Source organism: Colobus angolensis, unplaced genomic scaffold (assembly GCF_000951035.1).
Source record: "Colobus angolensis palliatus isolate OR3802 unplaced genomic scaffold, Cang.pa_1.0 Scaffold399, whole genome shotgun sequence".
Classification (NCBI taxonomy): domain Eukaryota; kingdom Metazoa; phylum Chordata; class Mammalia; order Primates; family Cercopithecidae; genus Colobus; species Colobus angolensis.
Window position 1 is genome coordinate 1,476,610 of NW_012117365.1, and position 27,074 is coordinate 1,503,683.

At 51.2% G+C, this 27,074-nt stretch overlaps 1 protein-coding gene across 1 annotated transcript; it reads left to right on the forward strand.

Annotated features, from left to right (window-relative positions):
* The first annotated feature begins 3,320 nt into the window (after positions 1–3,320).
* Positions 3,321–25,551, forward strand: RIMS3 (regulating synaptic membrane exocytosis 3). The gene is made up of 7 exons (XM_011955200.1): positions 3,321–3,515; positions 9,219–9,466; positions 15,118–15,259; positions 18,760–18,872; positions 22,633–22,734; positions 23,056–23,195; positions 25,034–25,551. The coding sequence occupies exons 2-7, from the start codon at positions 9,250–9,252 to the stop codon at positions 25,244–25,246; spliced, it is 927 nt and encodes a 308-aa protein (XP_011810590.1). The 5' UTR covers positions 3,321–3,515; positions 9,219–9,249; the 3' UTR covers positions 25,247–25,551.
* Positions 25,552–27,074: the final 1,523 nt, after the last annotated feature.

The following is a 27,074-nucleotide window of genomic DNA, read 5'->3' on the forward strand; positions in this document are numbered from 1 at the left end:
TTTCCAAACCAAGTCACATTCTGAGGGACTGGAGGTTAGAACCTCAACAGTTTTTAGGGGGACACAATTCAACTTAGGGACAGTACAAAGGGAATTATGGAGACTAACCTCATCTGGGAAGACTCTCCTAGGAAATGACCTTCAAACTTAGATTGAGCCAAGAATAGGGTTTAGCCAGGCAAAGGTGGCAGGACCGACAAGTATGGGGCCAGCAGATCATGGGGGTGGGGGAAGAGAAGAGCATGCCAGGCAGACAGGAGACAAAGTGGCTAAGTGACTCTTTTTTTTTTTTTTTTTTGACAGAGTCTGGCTCTGTCACCCAGGCTGGAGTGCAGTGTTGCGATCTCAGCTCACTACAACTTCTACCTCCTGGGCTCAAGCCATCCTCCCACCTCAGCCTCCCGAGTAGCTGGGACTACATATCAGGCTAATTTTTGTATCTTTTTGTAGAGACAAGGTTTTGCTGTGTTGCTCAAGCTGGTCTCAAATTCCTGGGCTCATGTGATTCACCTGCCTTGGCCCCCCAAAGTGCTGGGATTACAGGCATGAGCCCCATGCCCGGCCCAAGGTGGTATTTTTGAGGACTGAAAAGAAGCAAGTGTGACTGGAATACAAAGTAGGGGCAAGAGGTATGGGACGGGCTGGGAGACAGGAGAGGAAGACAGTCCAAAGCAAGTGTGACTGGGATACAGAGTAGGGGCAAGAGGTATGGGACGGGCTGGGAGATAGGAGAGGAAGACAGTCTCTAGGTCACATGGGCTTGTGGGCCTTGGTGAGGGGCTTCTCCTTTGTCCTGCAGGAAATGGGAAGCTAAGGGAGGTTGTCAAGCAGGAGAGATTCATTCTGTTTTGTAGGCTGGCTCCTCCCAAAACTGACTCAGGCTGTGTTGTTCCTCCAAGTCCCTGCTTCTGAGGAAGAACATACAGCCCTGTCCTTAGGAGCCCCTAGCCCAGTGAAGGCCCATGGCGACCCTGTCCTGGGAAGGGGGCATGGCTGTGACCCCAGCAGCCCCTAGTGGAGCCTTCTGGAACCTTGTTCTGAATGGGAGACAGGGCTCACCCAGCCCTGGGTCTGCCTTACCCTTGTGTGTTTTGAGTCCTTAGAGTTTGGGTTTGAGTCTGACCACCCCATCTCCTGCACTGCCATGATGACTGTGACTGAGACTGTATCTAGGGTCCGTGTGGTGCCCTGAGGCCCCAGGGAACATCAGGGGCTCAGTCTTCTAGGTCTTGCAGGGACCATGCCTTCAGCACCCTACTCCCTTCAAGGCATGTCTGCAGTCTGTATTGCCTTCCTACACAGTATCCAGCCTCTCTGGGGTCCTCAACCCATCCCTTACCACACCTTCAGAGGGCCACCCCTTTCCTGTGTGTGATGGGAGAGGGCCTGCCCACCCTGCCCAAAGCTGCCTATCCCTGCCTTGCCCGGGCTGGGTGGGCCAGGCTGGGTGGAGAAGTGGGTCAGCCTGGTAGCCATGGTGACAGCAGCTGCTCCGTGCCAGCCTTCTCCTCTCCTCACCACAAACCTCACTGATGAGCTCTTTTGTCTGGTCTGGCAGGGATGGGGGTCAGGCAAGTGAGATTGGGGACTGTGGTGTGTATGAGTGTGCATGTGTTCAAGCTCATACACACCTGCTCAAAGGTGGGGTGTGTGCTTTAGCCAAGGGAGCCCACGACTCAGGGTAAGATGCTTCCTGCTTCCCTGCCCACGGAGCCATGGGGCTCTTCCTGCCTCTCTGGACTGGGCAGGGGCCCAATGAGGAGGGTGTTTGTGGGTGTGTGCAGGTGTCTACACATGTGAGTCCGTGAATGCCTATGGCTGTCGTCGTGGCTGCTTCTGGGTGTCTCTGTGTGTATGAGTGTCTTGGTGGGGGGTGGTGTGCATATCTGTGTGCACATGTGATTGCGTCTTTAAGTGTGTATCATTGACACGAGTCTGTGTGATCACACATTTGGAATTCTGTGCCCCATGTCTCTTCCTGCATGTGTGTGTGCACACACATGCCAGCCTGGCTTGGGGGAGACAAAGGTCTGCACAACTAGGAGAGGAGCCGTTGCTCTGTGCTGCCCACGCTGGCTGGGTGTGCTTCCTTGGCACAGACTGTCTTCCCCACCACAACCACCTACCAACCCATCACCGCCCACCTCTAGACAGGAGAGGCTGGAACCGAAGGAGCCCCTCTACTCCTTCTGTGAGTGCAGGCACTAGCCTCGGACAAGGGCACAGATCAGCACAGGTGATGCAATGGGCCGTCCTGGTGCGGGATTAGGTTTGGGCCAGGAGTATCAGATGCCAGACCCACTATCCAGCAGGGGGTCAGGAGCTGAGATTCTGGCACAGCTTCATAGGCCACTTCTCACTTCAACTGAAAAGTGCAGGGACCCTGATCCCTGACTTCTGGAGCACTCAGGGCTGTGGTGGGAGGTGCTGCTCTAGTCTCTGGGCCTTCCCCTGAAGTGGTTGCACCTGGTGTGGACTCCAGACCAATAAGAACTAACACCTGGACAATCCTTTACGATTTATAAAGGGATCTTTTTGGAATAATAATGTAATTGCCCAACTGATGATCATTTACCACATCCCGATCCTTGTTTTGTGATGTTTTATATAAGAATCCTAAAGCAGACATTATCGTCCCCACTTTAGAGATGAGGAGCGTTAGGCTCAGGGGATTTGTTAAGGAAGCGCTGTATCATACGGCTTGTAAGTGGCAGATCTAGGTCTTGCACCTAAGTCTGTCTGCCTCCAGAGCATGTGTTTCATTCACTCTGCCTTTCTCTCCTCTTTGCCTCCTGCTCCTCTTTGTCTCATCTGACCCCTAGTCTAGCCGGGAGAGTCGGGGAGGGCCCAGGTGGTGATTAGACTCGTTTTGTAGAGGAGGGAATGGAGGGAATGGTTCAGAGAAGCTGAAGGACCTGCTACGGATCGCATGGCTAGGGGCAGAGCCAGGAGTGTGTCCCCCAACTGCTGGGCATGTCACAGAGTGTCTGGGGAGGAACACAGACCCCATTAATCAGAGGGAGGTTGGAGGAAGGAAGGATGGGGTCTAGAGCTCCTCAGCGGTTGGTCCTGGGTGAGTCTCTGTACATGTATTAAAAAATCTCAAAGCTGTGGGTCTTCAGCAGCTTGGCATCCAAGTGCCTAAAGGAACATTAGGGGGCCCAGGAGTTGTGAAAATTTTACAAGAGGAAACGGAGAATTGAAGAGTTTAAATGATTTGCTCACGGTCACACAGCTTCTTCAAAGTCTATCTTTTTATGCCACAATCTACTGGAAGCCCTTGAGGGCAGATGCCTTACCTAGCCCTTCCTCTAAGCTCCCCTCTTCCCTTCCAGACCCTTTTGCCACATCGCCTCCTCCTGGGAGCCTGCCCTGATTGCCTTCACCTCATTTCTTGAAAACTGGTGTTTTAGCAGAAGTCAATTGAAGCCTTGTGCAGATGCCCTAGGGGTGTGCTGTTGGGAGGGGCACAGCCCCCTGTGATGCGGAACACCAGGCTCAGATTCATCAATTTGGTGAGTTGGGTTTTCTTCCAGGTGAAGGGTGGGGAGGGAGCACTACTGATAGGTGATTTGAGACCTGAGAGTTAGGGGACTTAGGGTGGAAGCGCTGATTTTGCCACCAATTTTTTGTGTTACCCTGGTGCGTCTTTCCCACATTCTGGGCCTTGATTTCTTGTTCTGCAAAATAAAAGGCCCAGGCTAGAATAGAGACAGCAAGTCAGTTTTAGCTCATGAGCTGTTTCTCATCAGCTGGTGCTGGAGCCCTGTGTTGAGAGGGACTCTGAGGCTGTCTGACCTTCGTGGGAAAGAGAGAGGTTAGTGGTGTCCACTGTGAGTAGAGGATGGGGAGGGGTGGTAGGAGCTTCAGTTATTTGCAGTCCCTTCCAGCCTAACACTCCGTCACCCTGTGATGCATTCCTCGGTCTTTACTGTTGGAAAGGTGAGTGGCTAGGATCATCTTGAGCTTTTGTGTGGCCTTGAACTACCAAAAATTCTCATCTGGGTGGGGCGCGGTAGCTCACACCTGTAATTCCAGCACTTTGGGAGGTCGAGGCAGGCGGATCACGAGGTCAGGAGTTTGAGACCAGCCTGGCCAATATGGCAAAACCCCATCTCTACTAAAAATACAAAAATTAGCTGGACGTGATGGTGGGCACCTGTAGTCCCAGCTACTCAGGAGGCTGAGGCAGGAGAATTGCTTGAACCCGGGAGGCGGAGGTTGTAGTGAGTCAAGATTTCTGCACTGCACTCTAGCCTGGGTGACAGAGCAAGTCTCCGTCTCAAAAAAAAAAAAAAAAAAATCATCGGGTTAGGCCCACGGTTAAAGGGACTGAGGGGCCCAGGGTAGCCTGGTAGGGCCCTGAGACCTGCTGTTATCAGGATTCAGGAGAGAGTTTGGAGGGTCCTTTTAGGGTACTGAGACCCCAGGGTAGAGGCCAAACATCCAAGGGCTAAAAAGAAAACACAAAGCTTATTCCTGGGGAGCTGAGCAGGTCTCTTCTGGCATGGAGTTTTGGCAGAAGTGGGGGCAGTAGCTTCTCCCTGGAGGATAAATCGAAGTTTCTCTGCTGCTGTGGTAATAGCTGGGAGTCAGCAGGAAGAACTTCAGAGTGAGGTCTCTGTGACTCACTGAGATCACAGGATGGTTTCCTTCCCTGAGGTGCCATGACCCGGGCTGAGAAAGGGACGGTCTGCTCAGAAGCAGGGAATCAGTGAAGGGACTTGCGTGGGAAGGGTATAGTTTATTTAGCAATCATTTGGAATCACCAACATGTGACATGGTGTGCTCTGTGTCCTGCCCGCTCCTCACCACTCTGCCACAGTCTCCACCACCTTCCATTTTCCATCCCTGTGGTCTGATGGCTCAGGGGTTGCTATTCTGTGGATGTCCCTCCTTTTAGGTGCCCTATCTGTAACTTTGGCATGTCTTTCCTGAGCTAGACCTGCTGCCAGAGAAGAAACTAGATCTCTAATTCCGAGTCCTCCGCTCCAATGTGCATTCATAGACTCAACTCTCCCACTCAAAAGGAGTTTTAGAGATTACTTAATCTGACCCCTTCATTTTACACCCAGATGAGACAGCCGAGGCCCAGAGGAGTTCACATAAGGAATCTGTTCACATTCGAATCCCACATCCTGATTCCTAACCCTCCCAAGCTGCCCTACCCAGGACTTCTGGCCCACAGGGTCAGTCCTAGGACCTTGGGTCCAGTGCTTTGGGTCTGGCTCCTCCTGCCCCCTTGGGAAGTGGCCTGCAGACTGGGCCCTCCCAAGCATTTTTCAGTTCTCCAGCCCCGCTGGTTGATCCTTAGATGGTTCAAGATGAGAAAATAGCTCTGGATGGTGCAGAGACCTTGATTCCAAACCAACTGCTTGTCAATTCCATTTATTATTCATGAGGAAACATGAGCCCCTGGGTTGGCAGGGTCAGGAATTTTGTCCCTTACCCCCTTCCCTTTCCACCCCCTGGGGGTGGTACTCTCCTGCTTCCCGGAGGCTGTGCTAGGGAAGCACTTTGCTTCTCCAGCTATGGTCCGGTTGGGATTTCTCCTGCCCTAACTTAGATGCTCATGCCAGCTGTGGGAACCTGGGCCAGAGGGGCTTTTCTCATACAGACACTTTCCTTGTAGTTTTCTCAAAGGGCCCAGAGACCCAGAGCAGAGTCTGAGCTTAAGGGCCGGGCCTCCATTTTTGGTTGAAGGGACAGGGGATGCTCAGCATTCTGTCTCTTTGTGGAAACAAGAGACCTGAGTTCAAGTGCAGGCCTTGCCTCTTCTTAGCTGGCTAGGATGGATAAGTCCTTTACTTCTCTGAGACTCAGTTTTCTTCTCTACAATACAGAGATAACCACATGCCTTCCAGAAATACTGTAAGGAGTAAATTAGACCGACACCATGGCAGAGTCACAGTATCAGATAAGCCTTCTCCCATCTTCCACCAAAAGACCATGCAGATACCCAAAAAACACACAAACTGGCACTAGAATTGGAAACTCAAAAGAAGAGATCACCACAGGCCCCAGTCCAGGGGGACTTTCCATTAGCTGCAGGGTTGATGAGGGATGGAGAAATACAATCCAGGACTCTGCACACGTCACACGGTGAATGAGATCGGTCCAGGCAGCCACAGAGAAGGCAAAATGAGGCGTTAACTCATCCCCTCTGTCAGCTATACTTTGCCAGGCTGGCAGGAGTCATGCTGACCAGGTGACCATTGTCAGCTGTCTGGGGACTGCCTTCCTTATCCGTCACAATGGTGCTTTTCCTCTTCCACCCAATCTCCCTCCCCTTTCTGTGTCCTTTTGAAAAGGCGGACTCCTTCAGTGTACCAGGCCCAAGGGCCCAGGGTCAAGCGAAGTGCCCTGAACCCTGGGATGGTCAGCTGCCCCAGGAAAACCACTGTGGGCTAGGACAGAGCCAGGAGCGTGCTGGGTGCAGAGGATGCTGGAGCAGCTGGCCTTGTTGGGTTCTTCCTGAGCAGAGGAGACCGACTTCAGCATGGGACTTTGCAGCCAAACTGTGGAGGCCGACAGCTGGAGATCCCACCTCTGTTCAAAACAGAGCCATTGACTCCTGCAGCCCCCTCCCCCAGAATGGTTCTCAGGGCCCTCTGTCCTCTTCCCTAGCACTTAGCATAACCGTCATTAAATATTTAACTGTAGAATTAGTTATTTACTGTCTGTCTCCCTCGTGGACTGGAGGCTTTGGGAGGGCAGGACCAAGCTGGTCTGACTCACGGCTGTATCCTTGGCATTCAGCATGGGCCTGGGAATTTTAGGGGCTTAAATATTTGTTGACTGCAGCTAATAGGGAGAGTAAATGTCAATATTTTTAAAAAGGAATTTGACAATATATTCTGAGAATCCAAAAGACATTTATGACCCTGGCATCAGGTAGGATGCTTTTGGAGGTAACAGAGAACTCTGATTCAAACTGGTTTAAGCAATGGAAAATGTATTGTCTCACATCATTGGAAGACCAGCGCAGGGCAGGCCCTAGGTGTGGCCTGAGGTACTTCCTGTCTGAGTGCTGTCTGTTCACAGTAGCACTGGCTTCATCCTAGGGCTGAGCCCTCTCTAGGGTGTAGGAAAGAGAAGGACAGAGGGAGAAAGAAGGAGGGCCCCCCACCTCTCTTATAAGCATGGAATCCAAATCTTCCCTTGCTTGGACAAGTAAGAGTTGCCAAGGTGAATGCCATTCATGGATTGCCTTAAATTAATCAAGATCTGCCTCTAAAACAAGGAGTGGGTGGTACCTGGACAAAACCAGCCCTCTGTCAGGAAGCAGAAAGAGGGAGTGGATGCTAGGGAAGCTCCTAGCAGTATCTGTACCCCCGGACCCAGTTGGTCCGTTTTGAGGAATCAGTCCTAAAGAAACAACCAGACAATATCCATGTAGAAAGATGTTTAGGCTGCTTGTGGTGGCTCACACCTGTAATCCCAGCACTTTGAGAGGCCAATCTGGTGGATCACTTGAGATTAGGAGTTTGAGACCAGCCTGGTCAACAGGGTGGAACCCCATCTCTACTAAAAATACAAAAAAATTAGCTGGGCATGATGGCGCATGCCTGTAATCCCAGCTACTCGGAAGGCTGAGGCACCAGATTCACTTGAACCTAAGTGGCAGAGGTTGTAGTGAGTCGAGATCGTGCCACTGCACTCCAGCCTGGGTGACAAAGCAAGACTCCATCTCAAAAAGAAAAAGAAAAAAAGAAAGATGTTTATTGCCGTGTTTATTTAAAAGAGAGGAAAGAAACCAGGCACGGTGGCTCATGTCTATAATCCCAGCACTTTGAGAGGTTGAGGCAGGCAGATCACCTGGGGTTAGGAGTTCGAGACCAGCCTTAACAACATGGTGAAACCCCCCTCTACTAAAAATACAAAATGTTAGCCAGGCCTGGTGGTGCATGACTGTAATCCCAGCTACTTGGGAGGCCGAGGCAGGAGAACTGCTTGAACCCAGGAGGTGAAGTTTGCAGTGAGCTGAGATTGCACCACTGCACTTGAGCCTGGGTGACAGAGTGAGGCTCCATCTCAAAAAATAAATAAATAAAAAATAAAAACAAAAGAGAGGAAAGAGAGAAAGAGGAGAGAAACTTGGGCCTGATCTAAGAGGTAACTATATTGAAATACGTAAGTCAATTATGCTACTTCTATACAATGGAATTATCATGGTAGCATACATAGTGTTAATGACATTGGGAAATGCTTATGATGTATTTTTTTTTGAGACAAGAGTCTTGGTCTGTCACCCAGGCTGGAGTGCAATGGTGCGATCTCGGCTCACTGCGACCTCCGCCTCCTGGGTTCAAGCGATTCTCCTGTCTCAGCCTTCTGAGTAGTTGGGATTACAGGCGCCTACCACCACGCCTGGCTAATTTTTGTATTTTTAGTAGAGATGGGGTTTCACCATGTTGGTCAGGCTGGTCTCGAACTCCTGACCTCAAGTGATCCACCCACCTCAGCCTCCCAAAGTGCTGGAATTACAGGCGTGAGCCACCGCGCCCAGCCATGATATAATGTTAAATGAAAAAAGATACTAGTATATAAAATGATATTTGCAGTATGAGTTCAATTATTTTAAAAAATGCATGGAAGGGTGGCTGGAAGGGAATAGACTAAAATGCCTTTCAAGTAGGGTGATTTTCTTGCTGCTTTGGGCTTTTCTGCAGTACCCCCTTCACACAGAAGGACCCCACCAGAGTCTGCACAGACTGGAGCCAGTTCTGTTCTCCCTGTTATTATTTGCTATGAAAATAATAACCACTAATACTTACTGAATATTTCCTCTAAGCCTGATGGGCACTTCACATGCATTATTTAATTTAATCCTTAGAACAATCCTATGAGCTAAGTGCTCTTATTTCACATCTTGCTGAGGTGTTCACTGAAACCTCAGAATGTTTGGTCACAAGTTCACACAGCTAGTGTGTAGAGACCTTTGGAATTCAAGCCTGGGCCATGTGACTCCACAGCCTCGATCCTCTCCATTAAACCAGGTCACCTGCGAGGTTCTTCATAGCCATGTGCTAATAGGAATAGTCCCTTTTATTGAGCCAGAACCTGTGCATGCGCTTGACATTTGTTTGTGCATTTAAACCTTACAGCCTCAGAGAGGTCAAGTGACTAGCCCAAGGTCATGCAGCTAGGAAGTGGTGGGACTGCAGTAGATTCATCCAGGTCTGACGTGGGATCCTTTGTTTCCTGCCCACCTTCAGAGCTGCCTGAGGCCCTGCTGCCCCAGGGACCATGTTTAACGGGGAGCCAGGTCCTGCCTCGTCTGGGGCCTCCAGGAACGTGGTGCGGAGCTCCAGCATTAGCGGTGAAATCTGCGGATCCCAGCAAGCTGGGGGCGGGGCTGGGACCAGCACCGCCAAGAAGCGGAGGAGCAGCCTGGGTGCCAAGATGGTGGCCATTGTGGGCCTGACTCAGTGGAGCAAGAGCACACTCCAGCTTCCACAGCCTGGTGAGGGGACCTGGGACATCACGGGGTGGGGGTAGGGGACACTTTGCAAAGACAGACTACCCAGGGACTGCCCTGATGGATCTGCACTCCCATGCCCACAAACACTTATACGGTGGCCCTTCCCATACAACAGGTCCTGTTCTAGGTCCAGTAGGTGTATGGACTGATTAAATCTCCGTGGAGATCTATGAGGCAGGTACCAAAGAACAGAAAAGGGAGGTCAGATGCTTCAAACTACACAACTAGTAGATGGTGGAGTCTGGATTCAAACTCTAGCAATTGGGCTTCCTAGCTGATGCTCTTAACCTTTACACTCCACTGTCTCCACACACAGACTTAGACATTAACCAGTAGTTACTTGTTAAACAGGCTTATGTTCCTGGCACTGTGTAAGTGACACCACAATTTTACAGACATACACATCCACAAGATTTAGTCTCAGGTGCCGGTGCAGGGCTCACACCTATAATCCCAGCACTTTGGAGGGAGAAGCGGGAGGGCCACTTGAGCCCAGGAGTTTGAGACCAGCCTGGGGAACATAGTGAGACCCCCTGGTTTAAAAAACAAAAAAGATTCAGTCTCACCTGTAGTCTCCCAGTCTCCTAAATACAAATAACCACACAAATGCACTTCTGTAGTCCCATGTATATGTTACGAAGCACAAGGGAGACACACACAAAGATGTGTGACTTGTACAGTTACATAAATAGAGCACTCAGTGGCTCTGGTAAGCTGCCCATATTTCCAGGGAGGCACAGTAGAGTAATTCACACTGTGCATGGTCACAGATAAAACCAGTCATGCAAACTACACAGACACGGCCCTCTGATTACATGCACAGACCCAGATCACAGAAACATGTCCCATGTATGCAGGTGTACATCACAAAGCCACATTCACATACACCATAATAGCTCCACCCTCATCAGTACAGTATCCTTTTTCAGACACCTCGCTGCAGAATCTCAGTTATGTTCATCCTGGTAGGTGACCACCTTGTGACATACATAGACCCCACAACACAGAGGAGCCAGCCCTCCCCACCAAGACCTCCTCACTTTGTGGCATCAGCCCAGACACCAGCTGGTTTTGTTTTAAAATCTCTTCCTGCTTATTTTGTTCAGAGTAACAACTTCCCCAGAAACCTTCAAATAGGCAGCTGGATGGGATGGTGAGGGGGCGGGGGCTCCGGAGGATCCGGGGAGAATGCTCATCAAGGCTCCCAGTTGGGGCTGGGGGTGGGGGACTTTTCCAGGCCTTAAAATAGATTTTTACAAAGCCCTCGACAGGAGCACGTGGGCTGGTCTTTTCCAGCAATCAAGCTGTGATGTGGTTTCTGGCTGGGGAAAGCTATTATAGATGGGGAAGGGGCTTGAGGTTATCAGAGTCCTAGAGTGGGCGTGGCCTCTGTGAATATGTAGTTTAGGCCTGGTACTAGAGAGTCAGAAAGATGGGGACTTGGGGATCTAGAAGTTGGGCTGGGACAAGGAGGGGGCTGAGATAGGACCAAGGAGTGAGATTAAGATTAGGAGGTCATGGAGGTGTTGGACCTCAGGAGTCTGGCTCCAGGGGACCAAGCCCAGGAATCCAGCTGATTCAGTTTCAGACCCAAAGGCTTCTTCATGCCCAAAGTGATTTGGAGGGACAATCTTCCAAGGCCAGGATAGGGACCTGAGTCACTGGGAGAAACTTCTAGTGGTCTGCCTTGACTTTACAGGCTGCAGGCAGGGATTGGAGCAGATACCAGGAAGACCTTTCATCTCGAGAAGAGATGAATGATGTTGGGGCTTCTGAATCCCTTGTCTCCTTGGTATGCAAGGGCATGGCTGAAGGACTGGAGCTAGGGGAACTGCCCAGATGCCCTTCTAACTGAAGGTGTCTGTGAATCAGCTAATTGCTGAAAGTCAGAGCGGGGAGGGTCCCTTGAGATCATCTAGGACGCTGTACTTATGTTATTGATGAGGCATCCAGAGCCTGGGGAGAAAGCATGTCCCTGGAGAACAACCTCAAGTTCAGATCCACCCCCTGTCATTTACTAACCGGGTGACTAAGGCAAGTTACTTCACCTCTCTGAGCCTGCTGCCTTGTTCGTAGAATGAGGGCAGTGATACATGCCTTGCAGAGTTGTCCAGGAGATTAAATGAGATAGGGTGTGCAAAGGCACCCAGCTTCATGCCTGGTACATAGGGTAGGCACTCAGCGAAGTGTCGATGCTATTATTATTACCTGCCATTATACCATAAGGCCAAAAGAGAAGTGAGTTCTCAGCCTCCATACCTCTGCTCCTTCCCTGTAGCATACTCTTCTCCATCTAGAATTCCTTCTCCATTTTTTGCCCCCATGCCTTGAGGATGCCAGTATCCCAGCTCGGACTCTCCTCGTGGGTGGGAGCATCTGGTGCCAGAGGAATATATGAGGCAGACTCATGGGCATTCGCTCTGGAAACTGTTCTGGGAAAGACCCTAGAAGGGTGCCCCCACTCCCAACAGATGGGATGGTTCCATTCCCTGCAGGGCTGGGCTGTGTGAAGTTGGGAGGAATTCCTCTCCTGGACTCGGTCTTCTGGGCTCAGGTCTGCCCTTCCCAGGGCCTCCTTCCTCCTAGTGTGTCCGTACTCTACGTTGGCTAGAGCCCTGCCCATCCTTCTTTGTTTCAAAGCCCCTGCCCTAGTACAGGACCCATAATATCTAGCCTGGACGATTGCACCACCCTCCTCTCTAGTTCTCCTGCCTCCTGCCTGCCTTCTTCCAGTTTATTCCTCATGTTGCCCTAGAGTGGACTTACAAAAACTCACTTTAGAGGGCGAGTCCTGGCTCTGTAACTCACCATCGGACCTTGGGAAATTTACTTTTCTGCTGGGCCTCAGTTTCCTCTTCTGTAAAATGGAGCTAAAATGCTCTCTCCCAGTTTCCTTTTGGATCTAACATTCACTAAGTCGTGGGAGCAGTGAGGAGGGTGGGGTCAGAGCTTTGGGTCCAGGACACAGGTGGGTTCTGGTCTGGCAATTGGCTGGGTCTACACAGGACCATCCTGGGCTGTCCTAGCCCCTGCCCAAATGGAGCTAGTATTTTCAGTACCAGGAACAGCGACTTTCCCCTTCTGGACTCCGGGATCTGGGTCAGGGTAGAGAGAGGGCTCAGGACCATTCCAGAAGATGCCATGGGGAGTGGTGGTACAGGGTATGAGTGCCCCTCCTTTGTTTGTGATGGGACAGATGGGATGGTTCCTGGAGTCTTTTGGTCTCTGGGGCCCATAGAATTATTTCAGGCAACTTGGCCTGTTTCTCTAGAGAGAGAGAGATTATATAAAGTTATTCCTTAAATCAGTAGGGGTTGAGACTATACATGTATGAAGCCAGTGGAGGGATCGTACGGACATGTATGAAGCCAGTGGAGGGATCATCTCTGAGATTGCAAGAGCTTTCTCCTCCCTCTAAAGTCATGGAACTTCATCTCTGCGGAATCACCTCTCAACTAGATGGGGGATTGGGAGGGGAGTGAAAAGAGCATGACAGCAGACTGGGAGTCTGTGGGCCTGACCTAGTCCCAGCTCTCTCGGCACCTGGACCTCAAGCTTCCCATCTGTGAAATTTGGGGGAGGGGTAGCCAAAGTATCTCTAAGATTTCAGGATTCTGTGACTCCCCGACTCAGGGTCTCACATGGGGTTAGACAAGTCTTATCTAAGAAGGCAAATTTGCTCCCAAATGGGTCTAAGTTTCCCTAAACTCTGAAAGAGGAGGGTTGGGGTCATGAGGAGGTGAGCCTCAGGCTGTGTGTTGTGGGGTAGAGATATGAAGGCGAGGGAGCCCCCACAGACCCATCTGTCTTCTAATTGGGTTACAGATGACGTAGAATTAGGGGCCATGGACAGGGAGAGGCCCCACACACCAGCATTATTACCCAGGCCTCTGTGTGTGAGGTGGGTCAGACACCATTTGTGGGTTTTCATCAACATGTGTGATGAATGGGACGGTTCAACTTCAAGTGTTACATGCAAAGATCATGTATCCATGACTTGACCAAAGGCGACAGAATACATCATGTGTACGTGTGACCAAGACCTGGTAGGACCATTTGTGACCGTGTGGCTGTGATATAAACATGCATGTAGCCTTGTGTATGGGATTACTGTATTTATATATGTGATTGCTGCTGCTCGTGCATGTCTGCCTATGCCTCTCTTTGTGAAAAAAATATATATGAGCTAATGTGACTCTGTGTGTGTGTGTGTGTGTGTATGTGTGTGTGTGTGAGACAGACAGACATATTGATGGTGTCATGGATTCCAGTATCCCAGAAGCTGGGATGATTTCAGAGAAGACATTCTTCCTCACCCTGCACCCTGTTCTCAGCCTGTTCCACCACCCACCCTCCCATCCACTAGTGATCCTAGACCTCTCAGCCTGCCCTCCTCTAGTGGGGACTTTCTGAAAGACAAGCAGATGAAGCAGGAGGAATAACGTCTTCCTTTTCCCAGGCTAGGGTCTTGAACATCCCCTCCCCAGCCCACCACTGGGTGTGGTGGGAGAGAATTGCCAAGGTAACCAGCTCCCTGCTCCCCACTGCTTTCAGGGGCTGTGCTGCCTGGCCTGCCCTGGCCTCTCCCCCTCCCTGTAGGCAACTCCACTCTTAATTCGCTTGGCCTCTAACCAGTGACAGCAAATGGTTCCTTTGGTGCAGTTCCTATCTGAGGGCCAGTTCCCTCCCCATCAAGCTCCTCCAGCTGCCAAGCTTCAGCGGGGGAAGTCCCTGCAAACCCTCAGCCCGTCTCCCCTGTCCACCCCCCCGGGAGAAGAGGTGTCTAGAGGGACCACACTGCAATGCCGAGGAGGTTGCCATGGAAACCCAGGCAGGATGGTGTGCTGCTGGGAGAGGGAAAGTGTCCCATGCTCCCTGCAAGGCTGAGAGGGAGGCTAGGATATGGGGGTCGAGAGCCTCTGAACAGGAGGCACAGAGGTACAGGGGTAAGCTCTCACAGGCCAGGTTCGGAACTTTTTCTGCAGACCTTTTCCCAAAGCCAAAGGCAATTTGGGTCAACCCAGCAGTCCCTCTCTGTCTTGTTTCCCTAATGGCCTCTCCAGCTCTCCACACACATCCTCTCCATGTTCAGCCCCACCTAGAGAAGGCAGGTTTGTTTGAGAGTGGTCAGGCTTCCCACGGGGACTTTCCTATAGAGCCACCAGAGGTATCAGAGGTGAGTTGTGAGGTCCGGGTGTGATAGGGTCTGAGGGTACCTGAAAGACGGAAAGTCAGTCTGAGAATCCCAGAGATGAACTTTCCAGAAGAGAGTGGGAGGAGACACACTTAACCTTTGGGGCAAGGGCTGAAATTGAGCGGGAAGGTGGGCGTCAGGGGAGCCTCATGAGGGTGAGGCACCGGCCCCGGCTGCAGATCTGCGGCTCTGCCTGGTGGCGCCATCATGACTCTGCCTGCAGCCATCTTTCTAGTCTGCTTTGTCAGCGTCAGTGCCCTGAGCAGGGCCAGCTCTGAGGTCAGCTCAGCCATGCCCCTGCCTCCAGTCAGAGCCCTGCTTATCCTCCCCATCAACCCCCCCAATGCTAAGAGAGTAACTTTGGCAGGACTCTTAGAGAAGCCCCATTCATAATCTGACCTTGTTCCCTCTCTGTGCTTGGGGTGGGGGGCGGTCACAGAAGGGGCCACCAAGAAGCTGCGCAGCAACATCCGCCGGAGCACGGAGACAGGCATCGCGGTGGAGATGCGGAGCCGAGTCACGCGCCAGGGCAGCCGGGAGTCCACCGATGGGAGCACCAACAGCAACAGCTCCGACGGCACGTGCGTGCAGCCCCGCGCTGTGGTCCCCTCCCTCCTCCTCGGTCCTCCAGTCACAGAGCCACTGGGCAGGGTGGGAAAGCCTCCCTGTTTTGTTTCCAACTAAAATGTCTGGGTCCTCTGTGTCTCTGCCTTCCTTCATACCTCTCCCCTCAACACTCTGCCTGGACCCCAGGTCTTCCATCGCTCCCATTGGAATATCCAGATATCCAGGAGCTATCAGTTCCTTCTGTATGTTTCAGGAAGAGACCCTTACCTCCCACCTCCCACCACCCACACACTACCCTGCTCCAGAGGAAAGAGTGGAAAGGAAAATGTGGCCCTAAAATCCTTTTAAATCTAAAACCATTGTTGTGACCCAGATGAGTGGCGTTCTCTCAAGGAGGCTTGCTTAGAGCTGAGGGAAGGAGATTGGACTAGATCAGTGTTTTTCAAACCATGGATGGTGACTCATAGACAGGAAATAAAATAGGTTTAGTGGGTCAAAACCAGCGTTAGAAAAAGAAACAGGTATATCTTATGAAGTAAGGATAAATTGCCTCGCGAATTTTTGTTTCCATTTTTTATGTATAGACGCACACAGATCTGTCCTGGGTCAAGATGTTAAATCTCCTTTCTTACATGTAGGTTGCATTAAAAAATTTGAAAGTCACTGGGTTAGATATTCCCACAGATCTCTTCTAAGTCTATGAAATTATAGTTGTATGACTAAGATTTTCTGCTTCTGCTTCAAGGCCCAGTGACTGCCAGGCTCAGGACTCTGCGGCTCCATTGTTTGAGATTCAGTAATTGTGTGCCTCACTGCTGCACCTACTTCCATGAATGCGAGTACTCTCAAGCATTTATTACATCTTCCCATGTGCAGAGCATGCCTGGGCATCTCAGATAGGTCATTCTTACACTGGGATCTGCCGGCTGTGATTAGACCATCTCTCTCTTTTTTTTTTTTTTTTAGAGCCGGAGTCTCGCTCTGTCGCCCAGGCTGGAGTGCAGTGGTGTGATCTCGGCTCACTGCAAGCTCCGCCTCCCGGATTCACACCATTCTCCTGCCTCAGCCTCCCAAATAGCCAGGACTACAGGCACCTGCCACCACGCCCGGCTAATTTTTTTTTTTTTTTTTTTGGAGACGGAGTCTCACTCTGTTGCCCAGACTGGAGTGCAGTGGCGTGATCTCGCTCACTGCAACCTCAGCCTCCTGGGTTCACGCCGTTCTCCTGCCTCAGCCTCCCGAGTAGCTGGGACTACAGGTGCCTGCCATCATGCCCGGCTAATTTTTTGTATTTTTAGTAGAGACGGGGTTTCACCATGTTAACCAGGATGGTCTTGATCTCCTGACCTCGTGATCCGCCCGCCTCGGCCTCCCAAAGTGCTGGGATTACAGGCGTGAGCCACCGCGCCCAGCCTTTTTTATTTTTGAGACAGGGTTTCACTCCCACAATGTAGGCAGGCTGGATTGCAACAATGGCGCGATCTCCACTCACTGCACCCTCGGCCTCCCAAGCTCACGTGATTCTCCTGCGTCAGCCTCAGGAGTAGCTGGGACGACAGGTGCACACCAATGCACCCCGCCAATTTTTGTAGAGACGGAATTTCGCCGTGCTGCCCAGGCTGGTCCTGAACTCCTGAGCTCAAGCGATCCACCCGCCTCGGCCTCCCAAAGTGCTGGAAATACAGGTGTGAGCCACCGCGCCTGGCCTTGTTTTTTGTTTTTTGTTTCTTGTTTCTTGAGACGGAGTTTTGCTCTTGTTGCCCACGCTGGAGTGTAGTGAGGCAATCTCAGCTCACCGCAACCTCCACCTTCCGGGTTCAAGTGATTCTCCTGCCTCAGCCTCCTGAGTAGCTGCGATTACAGGCATGCGCCACCACACCCAGCTAATTTTGGATTTTTAGTAGAGAGGTGGTTTCTCCATGTTGGTCAGGCTGGTCGCAAACTCCCGACCTCAGTTGATTCGCCCGCCTCGGCCTCCCAGAGTGCTGGGATTACGGGCGTGAGCCACTGCACCCAGCCTAACAGTGATCATTTAACACTTACAGCAACCCTGAGGGTTGTGGGTACTACCATTATCTCCATTTTACAAGTGGAGAAACAGGGAGAGGAAGAGGGTGAGGCACCTTACCCAAGGTCACAGCTATTAAGTGGTGATGGAGTCAGAATTGGAATTAAGGCCGTTTGATTCCATGACCTGTGTTCACAATCTCCACGCTATATCCAGCTCCTAAAATTCTGTGACCTTGAGAGTCTAAGTTTCTTTATTTAACATTCTAAGGTATCATTGTCCTAAGAATGTGATATTAGGCTGTTGTTGACCATGGCCAATGAAAGTGGGGCCTTGAAGCCCCTCCCCATGGGGTGGAGGTTGGGCCTAGTCAGGGAGAAACACAGGCTCTCTCTGACAAGCATACACAGCCTACTTTTTCCTCCCTGCCTGCCACTAGACAAGGGAGACTCAAGGCCAAACTATCTAGTAGGAGATTCTTCCTTGGATAGCCTTTTATCTCTGCAGCCAGCAGCCTGGGCCTTTCTAGGAGATGTTAGACCTTTGTTCTATCATAGCCCTTGAGGGTTGGCAGGGCCAGCCCTCCCTCATCTGTCCTTTCTCAGCTGGCCACACCCAGAACATCTAGACTGGAGCACAAGAGAAAAGTAGCACGTTTCCCTTGATGATAACAACAGCAGCAACCAGAACTATCATTTAGTGTTTTCTGTTTGTCTGGAACTTTCCATCTGCCCTAATCCTCAACATATAAAACCCCATGAGTTGGGCATTGTCTCTGTTTTGCAGGCAAGGCAATCTTACCTTTTGGAGCCTCTGTTTTCTCATCTGTAAGACTGGATAATAGCTCCTACTACACAGAGTGGTTGTAAGGATTAAATGATATAACACCTGTGGAACTTTTAATGCACCACTGGCACCTGGCCAGCTATCAATCACTGTCAGCTTTTCTTGTTACTGTTTCTAGACCCCCACACAGTCATGGAACAATCACCATCCACCATCACTTGCCATTCACCTCAACCCTGTAATTGTGTTATTTTGGTCTTAGCTGCTGTTCTGGGCACCACCTCATGTTTGACATGGATTTCAAACTTACGGTCAACTCAGACCTCCGTTCTTACAACTTGTTCTGGGCATTGAAATTTCTGACCTTTGTCTCTGGTTCTTAGTATTGTCATACCCTGGTGAGGACACAGGTATCCAGCAAGCCCTGCCTTGTAAGAGTCACTTCAGAAGTCCCTGGAGCTTAAGGATTAAATAGCATCATTGTGTTATTGTCATTAGTTTATTTTCTCAAGTGACATCAAAGTATTTTTCTTTAGTATGCAGAAATGAACAGGTGTTTGTCCTTTCCCAGAATAGTGCAATCCTACTGTGTAGAGGAGAAACTGAGGCACAGAGGGAAGTGCCCAGGGCCCCAGGGGCAGAGCATGGCAGCCTGCCAGCTATACTTTCATCCTCGGGTTGCCCTGACACCCTCATGCATCCTTCTGCCTCCTCCTGCAGGTTCATCTTCCCCACCACCCGTCTGGGGGCTGAAAGCCAGTTCAGCGATTTCCTGGATGGGCTGGGACCAGCTCAGATTGTGGGGCGACAGACACTGGCAACACCACCCATGGGTGAGTCTTATTGAGGGCAGGTTGAGTGGGGGTAATGATGACCATGCGACAGGAAGGGTGAGCTCAGTGGGGGCCCTTCACTGGCCATTGTAGAGTTTATTCTATCACCAATTCTGTGATCTTAAGCAAGTCACTTCCCTTCTTTGAGCCTCAGTCTCCTCATCTTTAAAATGGGAATGATAATACCCACTTGAGTTGTATGATCTAACAATACTTTACTGAGCTCCTGTTAGATGCTTTCCATGAGGTATTTCAATTTACTGCTTAGGAACTGTGGCTTATTTGACTTATACCCAACAGCGCCTGGCACCTAGAGGCCCTTTAGTCATTTTCTTATTGCTCTTCCTTGCAGCTAGGAAGTATAGTTGGCCCTCTGTATCCATGGGTTCTGTGTTTGTGGATTCAACCAACCTTGGATAGAAAATATTTCGGGAAAAAAATTCCACAAAGTTGCAAAAAGCAAAACTTGATTTGCTGTGTGCCAAGTACTACCCCGAATCCATGCAAATGAAGTGATATGTAGGCTTTGTGTTAGGTATTATAAGTACAGTCATTTTCAGTGTGTGAATATCATAGAGTGTACTTACACAAACCTAGATGGTGTGTGTATGTATATATATTTTTTAATTTATATGTATTTTTTCATATGGAAAACCATATATCCTAGCACCATTACTGAATATCAATCATTTCCCCTATTTGATCTGCAATGCCAATATCAAGTACCGTATATCAGGTTTCTATATATGCTCCATTATAATCTTATGGGCCCACTGTCATGTATATGATGCATTGTCGACTGAAGTGTCATTATGCGGCACACCAGTGTAATCTAGAGATGATTGAAAGTATACAGAAGAAGCTGGTTGCAGTGGCCTGTGCCTGTATTCCCAGCTACTCAGGAGGCTGAGGCTGGAGGATTGCTTGAGCCCAGGAGTTTGAGACCAGCCTAGGCAATATAGTGAGACCCTGTCTCAAAAACTAAATAAAATAAAGCATATGAGAGGATGTGCATAGATTATATGCAAACACTATGCTATTTTTATTATTTTATTTTATTTTTGAGATGGAATCTCACTCTGTTGCCCAGGCTGGAGTGCACTGGCATGATCTTGGCTCACCATAACCTAACCTCCACCTCCCAGGTTCAAGTGATTCTCCTGCCTCAGCCTCCTGAGTAGCTGAGATTACAGGCATGTGCCACCATGCCCAGCTAATTTTTGTATTTGTAGTAGAGACGGGGTTTCACTGTATTGGCCAGACTAGTCTCAAACTCCTGACCTCACGTGATGCATCAACCTCGGCCTCCCAAAGTACCGGGATTACAGGCATGAGCCACCGTGCCTGGCTGCCATTTTATTATTTATTTATTTATTTTGAGATGGAATCTCGCTTTGTCACCAGGCTGGAGTGCAGTGGCACGATCTCGGCTCACTGCAACCTCCACCTCCCAGGTTCAAGCAATTCTCCTGCCTCAGCCTCCCAAGTAGCTGGGACTATAGGCGCACACTGCCATGCCTGGCTAAATTTTTTTCTTTGTATTTTAGTAGGTATGGGGCTTCACCGTGTTGCCCAGGCTGGTCTTGAACTCCTGAGCTCAGGCAATCCGCCTGCCTTGGCCTCCCAGCTGCCATTTTATATTAGAGACTGGGGCATCCAAGGATTGTGATATCCCTGGGTGGGAGCAGGGTAGGGTTCTGGAACCAATCCCCCATGGATACTGAGGGATGATGGTACTTCCTGAACCTTACGCTTGGTCCTGTTAGCTTCAGTCTGGCCTATTTCATGAGCTCTCAGACAGAGCCTCCCTGCCTCCTCCCTCCCTTAGGTGTTGGCTCTGTTGGCTTCCAGCAGCTCCTCCCCGGGATAACTCCTCCAGAGGTGCCTCCTCGCCTCCACCCCTTTCCCCTCAGTCTGACCTGAGCAGCACCTGACTCACATGTCCCCACTCAGCCCCCATCAGGACAGTGCTGAGCCTTTTACCCTCCCAGCAAATGAGGAAGCCGAGTGCAGTGTCCTGCTGTGAGTCATGCAGTGGAGCTGGAGTTCCATTCCAGGCCAGGACTCCTTCCACTGCAATGCTCTCAAAAGCTCCTGCCCAGGAGCTCCTGCCTGATGGAACAGGAGTTGATAGGGACCCTCAGAGGGCGAGGGTCAGCTGAAAGCAAGGGCTGGGAATTAGCCAAATCCAATTCAAGGGCTGGAACCTTGTTTTCAGTCTCTTAAGGGTCTGGGGAGCCTGCTTTTCCCAGCCCTAGACCCAGCCACAGGCTGGGCAGCAGTGAGAGGAGGCAGCCACTTCCACGAGGCTAATGTGCCATGGCAGCCAGGACCATTTGTGTGTGGTACCACCTGGTATCAGACCAGGGAAGGACAAGTTTGCCTTATTCACCTCGTTAGTGATGTTACGGTGAGACCTGGAGATTAATTCCCAAGGCCTTCCCTTCTCCCTTCCCCACAAGGAGGTCAGGAATAGCTGGATGGAGGTGGATGAATTCCAGGATGTCTCTTGAAATTAGTAAACCCCCGTCTTCCCTAGTATGCAAATACAAAAATTGCATGATGGCTTAGAGAATCTAAAAATGGGTGACTGAATTGAAAGTCTGGCCCATTTGATTCTTCTGGACTAGGCTTATGATTCTGCACCCCTGTAAAGAATGGCCCATTTGATTCTTCTGGACTAGGCTTATGATTCTGCACCACTTTGTTCTGAGTGACTGACTACTACATAATTCCAAATTCTGCCAACCAATGTTGAACAAAGCTAAGAGTTCCTAGAAATCAGGTAACTGACATAACTCCACACACAGACCTTGCCCCAGCTGGATAATCCACTCTATGGGAGTACAGTGAAGATTTCTCAGCTGTCCACACCCAGAAAGTCTGCTGGCCTTCCCTGCCTCCACTGGTAATGCACTAGCAGACCCTTGTTGCCAGATAGTGCCTCGTGTCCTGGGTAGGTTTTTAACTCAGCACCTTTTCAAACAAATGTCCTTCCTTCCTTCCTTCCCTCCCTCCCTCCCTCCCTTCCTTCCTTTCCTCCCTTCTTTTTTTTTTTTGAGACAGAGTCTCCCTCTGTTGCCTAGGCCAGAGTGCTGTGGTGTGATCTTGGCCCACTACAGCCTCCGCCTCCTGGGTTCAAGTGATTCTCCTGCCTCAGCTTCCCAAGTAGCTGGGACTACAGGTGCACACCACCATGCCTGGCTAATTTTTTGTACTTTTAGTAGAGATGGGTTTCACCATGTTAGCCGGGATGGTCTCGATCTTCTGACCTCGTGATCTGCCTGCCTCGGCCTCCCAGAGTGCTGGGATTACAAGTGTGAGCCACCGCACCCGGCCTCAAACGGATATTCTTTCAACACAGATGTATGGGGACGTGAAGAACAGCCACTGAGCCCACAGCCTCCCCTGTCTTCCTGACACAGGAAGCTCTGTCCCCAAGTTTGCTATTCTGCTCATTAAAACAGGAGCCCCCCAGTTAGCCAGACACAGATGGGGGTTTGGCAGCCATCTGTTGTTACCCCGTCATGGCCCTGATGATCATGCCCCCACCCCACCCCACCCTAAGGGGCCTATCAAAGGGGCCCTAGGCTGCTTTAAAGTGGTCTCCCGAGAGCAGTTCTGACCCATGTGGTTGGTGCCATCTTGTTCCCTTTCTAGTGATCATGTAGCCTCCTCCACAGGCTGGCATTCAGTACAGCAGCTGGCTGGCCTGCCCCTTGGTCTGGCCCTGCCTGGACTACCCTCTTCTTCCTTTCAGGAGACGTACACATTGCCATCATGGACCGCAGTGGCCAGCTGGAGGTGGAAGTGATTGAAGCTCGGGGCCTGACCCCCAAACCAGGCTCCAAATCCCTCCCAGGTGAGGGATTTTGGAAATGGGGTCCTGACAGGGAGGGGCATAGAGCCGAGCTCTGGGTCTAGCAGGTCCTCAGCTCCCTCTGCCCTAAATCGGGATTCTTGACAGTGGAGTCACAGCTTGCCTGGAAGGCCAGTGACTAGGGTGGGGAGTAAGGGAGGATAGAGGAACCAGTACTTGAGTCTCCTCTTCTGCCTGCTGTTCGTTGGCTGGCTCATTCCATGCATCCTGCTCACCTCCAAGATCACCTGGCAGTTAGGGGATGGGCAGGCCATAGCTGTCTGTCCTGGACCCCTCCCTGACATACATTCTCTCCTCCCTTAGCCACCTATATCAAGGTTTACCTGCTGGAGAATGGGGCCTGCTTGGCCAAGAAGAAGACAAAGATGACCAAGAAGACCTGTGATCCCCTGTACCAGCAGGCTCTGCTCTTTGACGAGGGACCCCAGGGCAAGGTGCTGCAGGTGGGTGTCACAGGGCAAGTAGGGCAGGGTGGACTCACAGACTGGAAGTTGTAATTTAAAGTTTTTCATTTATGATTCATCCTGTGCCAGGTGCTGTGGTAGGTGCATTAATTTGCATTACTCATTTACTTTCACAACCCTGTGAGGTATTCCTGTCCCCAGCTGATTCATAAGGAAACCAAGGTTTTGGGGGTAACCAAATTGCTCCCCAGGTTGCACAGCTTGTAGGTAGAACCAGGACACATGTGACCACTGCCTCCTCCTTCCCCTAGTGCTAATGTTCATTGCACATCAGGTCTGTGCCAAGCCTTGTGTTAGGTGCTTTCCAAGCACGACCTCACTTCATCCTGCAGATGATCCGGTGGAGTAGGTGTGATTCTCTCCACTTTACGGAAACAGAGTCTCTTACAGATGAAGTCACTTGCTTGGGGTGAGCCTAGGCCAGGTGACTCTCATCCCAAATACTTGAAAGCAACAAAGGCCTTCTGTACACTTGGTATTGTTAGCCCTTCTCAACAGTCCTGGGAGGGAGGGATCTTCATGCTCATTTCATAGATGAACCTGAGGTCATATGGGGATAAAGCACAGTGGGGGATCAGTCTCTGGGCTCAGTCCTAGGTTCAGATTCCAGCTCAGCACTCATTAGCCATGGATAGATGTTGTGACGATTAAACAGAGGATTGTATGTAGGGAGCCTTACATAGCGCCTGCCACATAAACAGCTACTCACTAAGTATTAACGGTCATGGTGGTGGCTGCTGATCTTGCCTGAGGCCATGAAGGTGACAGAGAAGAGGCTAGAGCCAGGGACTGTCTGGGCCATTCAACTTCTCATCTAGGGCTGTTCCTCTGGGCTGAGATGGTTCTGTGGCAAGGAGCCTTGGAGTTGTAAATTTAAACTGCAGAGCCAGACACGGTGGCTCACACCTATAATCCTAGAGACTTGGAAGGCTGAGGCAGGAGGATCATTTGAGCCCAAGAGTTTGAGACCAGCCTGGCAACATAGCAAGATCCCATCTCTAAAAAATGAAAAAAAAAAAAAAAATTAGGTGGTCATGGTGGCCTGTGCCAGTAATCCCAGCTACTCGAGGTGCTGAGGCAGGAGGATTGCTTGAGCCCTGGAGGTCAAGGCTGCAGTGAGCTATGATTATGCCACTGTACTCCAGCCTGGGTGACAGAGCAAGACCCTGTCTCTTAAAAATTAAAAATAAAAAAGAACTGCAGAACCCTAGGTTTTGGGGAATGGGAAGAATAATCTTTGGTGTCTGCTTAGAAAAGGATTCACCAGTGAAAACATAAGTTTGAAAATCACTGAGCAAATCCATTCCTCTCTCAGTGGTGTGGCTGGAAACACTGAGGTCCAGCGAGGGCATGGAGCTTACACAAGTCCCACGGCAAGCCAGCAGCACAGCTAGAGCTATGGCCAGGTCCTGAACTCTCAGTCTGCCCCTTCCTGGGGAAGGCTGTTATCTGAAATGCTGGGAGGCTCTGGAGTCACACGCCCGGGTCCTAATCCAAGCTCTGCCACAAGTTACTGTGCAGCTTTAGGTTAGCTAATTAACCTTTCTGAGCTACAGTTTCCTCCGTGGAAATAATGATACAGAGCACCCCTATCTACATGGCTTATTATAACAATTGGGAGGAAGAATCTAGGTAAAATCCATAGCATTGTATCTAACACACCTCAAGTGCTCAGTAAATTATTGTGTGAAATCAGTCTGAGTTCTGGCTCCCTCTGTTCCATCGGTACCCTGCTGAAACTTGTAGGTTCCCGGGCCTGCTGCACAGTCCTGGAGTCAGGGAGGTGGCTCACTCCCTCCCTCTCTTCTTCCTGGCAGGTGATTGTCTGGGGAGACTATGGCCGCATGGACCACAAGTGCTTCATGGGCATGGCCCAGATCATGCTGGACGAGCTGGACCTGAGCGCCGCGGTCACCGGCTGGTACAAACTCTTCCCCACCTCCTCAGTGGCAGACTCCACACTCGGATCCCTCACGAGGCGCCTGTCCCAGTCTTCCCTGGAGAGCGCCACCAGCCCCTCATGCTCTTAAGGATGTCAGGAAGAGGCCAGGATGGTGGTGTGGGGAGGGGTGCCTGCTGGCCCCATGTCCTCCCCTGTACATAGTCTTTGTGTCTTTCTGGACCCCTTGTCCTGCTGCATGCCTGTTGGCTACTGGGCTCATCCCAGCTGGCAGTGGAGACTGTAGTGTGTGCGTGTGTGCGTGTGTTCATGTGTGTGTGTGTACGTGACCACGTCCTATCTGTTCATTTGTCTGGGTATAGTCACTCCCGGTGACGACTTGGGCTGAAACGTCTCCATGTCTCTTTGTATCTTGTTGAAAAGAAACCCAAAGGAGTGTTGTGTGGACACGACTCACCCTGAGGAGTCTCCAGCGGTGGAAGTGGGGCACGCGGCCACTGGTCGGTGCTGCCTGGTCCTGGGCCCGGGGCAGAGCCTGTGTGTTCTCCACCTGTGCCTGCTCCTGGTGGTCTCTGCTTTGTTTTCTGTCTTGTCTTTTGTTCCACTCTTGACTCTCCTGGCTCTGCCGCTGTTTTCTGAGGAATGTAGCATCCGCTGCAGCTGGCCACACTGAAGGCCCTCTGGGAACCCCACCCCACCAGAGCCGCTCCGGCAGCTCTTCCTGCCACTGAATGCGTTCTGCAGCATGTAGCATGCCCACCTAGCTCCCTGGCCAGGGCCCTGGGGAGGCAGAGAGTACCGGCGGGGGGGCGGGGGGCGCTGAGGGCTTAGAAATGACTTTCTCTCTGCGGCTGGAACTGCCTCCTTCCTCCAGTGAAGCACGAGGTCTTGGTTCCAGGGTTCCTGGCCAGGTGCCCCCTTAGCATTCGTTCTTCATCTCCTGTCTCTTCAAGCCTCCCCACTCCGCGATGCTGAAGGAGCTCTGCCAGTGGGCCTGGGCAGGCAGCCGCAAGAGGGCATGTTATCTGCTAAAGCAGACAGTCCTCCTGAGGCCCTGAGGGTGGTCCTGACCCCCTTGGGGCTCATTCCTGGTGGGCATGACTCGGTAAGGAGGTGCTGTGGGTAGGGCTGTTTGCCGGAATAAGGAAGGCTGAGGCTGACTTATTCCCCGCCACTGCTGAGGATCCCGTCTGGCATTTGGGGATTCGCTGCATGAAGTTGTTCATTTGGGGCTCCAGTTTTTGTGCATTTCCAGACCAGGGTCCCTGTCTGGGAGCTCAGACTCAGCTAGGCTCCAGCAGCCTGGCTCCGGACTCTCGTCTGCCACCATCACCAGCTCTGTCTAAGCAATACTTACCCCTCCCCCGGGCCTCCCTGCTCTCCTGTGCCCCACTGCTGCCCTCTGCAGAGCCATCTGCTCCAGGCACTCACCTGCCTCTGCTTGCTTTCTCACCCATGTCTGGTTGGAGCTTCTCACAGCCACTCAAACCCTAACTTGATTTGACAACTGGGCCCTATTGGTGGGGACCATTGCCTGGACTGGACCCTGTGAAATCTGACCCGTGGGAATCCTGAAGTCTGACTCAGGAATGCCCAGACCTGTCCCTGTCCCTCCTCAGCTCTAGGGTGAAAGGCAAGAGGTTGCTCAGGAGATGGACAGAGCAGCCCTTGGGTTGGTATCTGGTAGGGAAGAAAGCAGCAGGACAGTGGAGGTGTGGGGAAGGCGCTCTTTCCACCTCTCCCCAGGCATTATCCCCAGGTGCTGAAATTGCTGTGGCCCCAGGACCTGAGGCAGGGATGCACTACCTGGGGTAGCAGTAGAAAGGTCTTGGGGCCTGAATGACTTGGGGCCTGCATTCATAACCAAAGTCAGAGGGGCATGGAGGCAGTGGCGGCTTGTGGATAGGCCATCTCAGCCCAAAGGGCCTCTTTGGCTGGCATGGTTCCGTGTTGGATTG

Coding starts and splice junctions, on each gene's coding strand:
- RIMS3 (XM_011955200.1), top strand. CDS start 9,250: ATGTTTAACGGGGAGCCAGGTCCTGCCTCGTCTGGGGCCTCCAGGAAC. Junction 18,873..22,632: donor ACTGGCAACACCACCCATGG/GTGAGTCTTATT, acceptor TCTTCCTTTCAG/GAGACGTACACATTGCCATC. Junction 23,196..25,033: donor CCCAGGGCAAGGTGCTGCAG/GTGGGTGTCACA, acceptor TCTTCCTGGCAG/GTGATTGTCTGGGGAGACTA.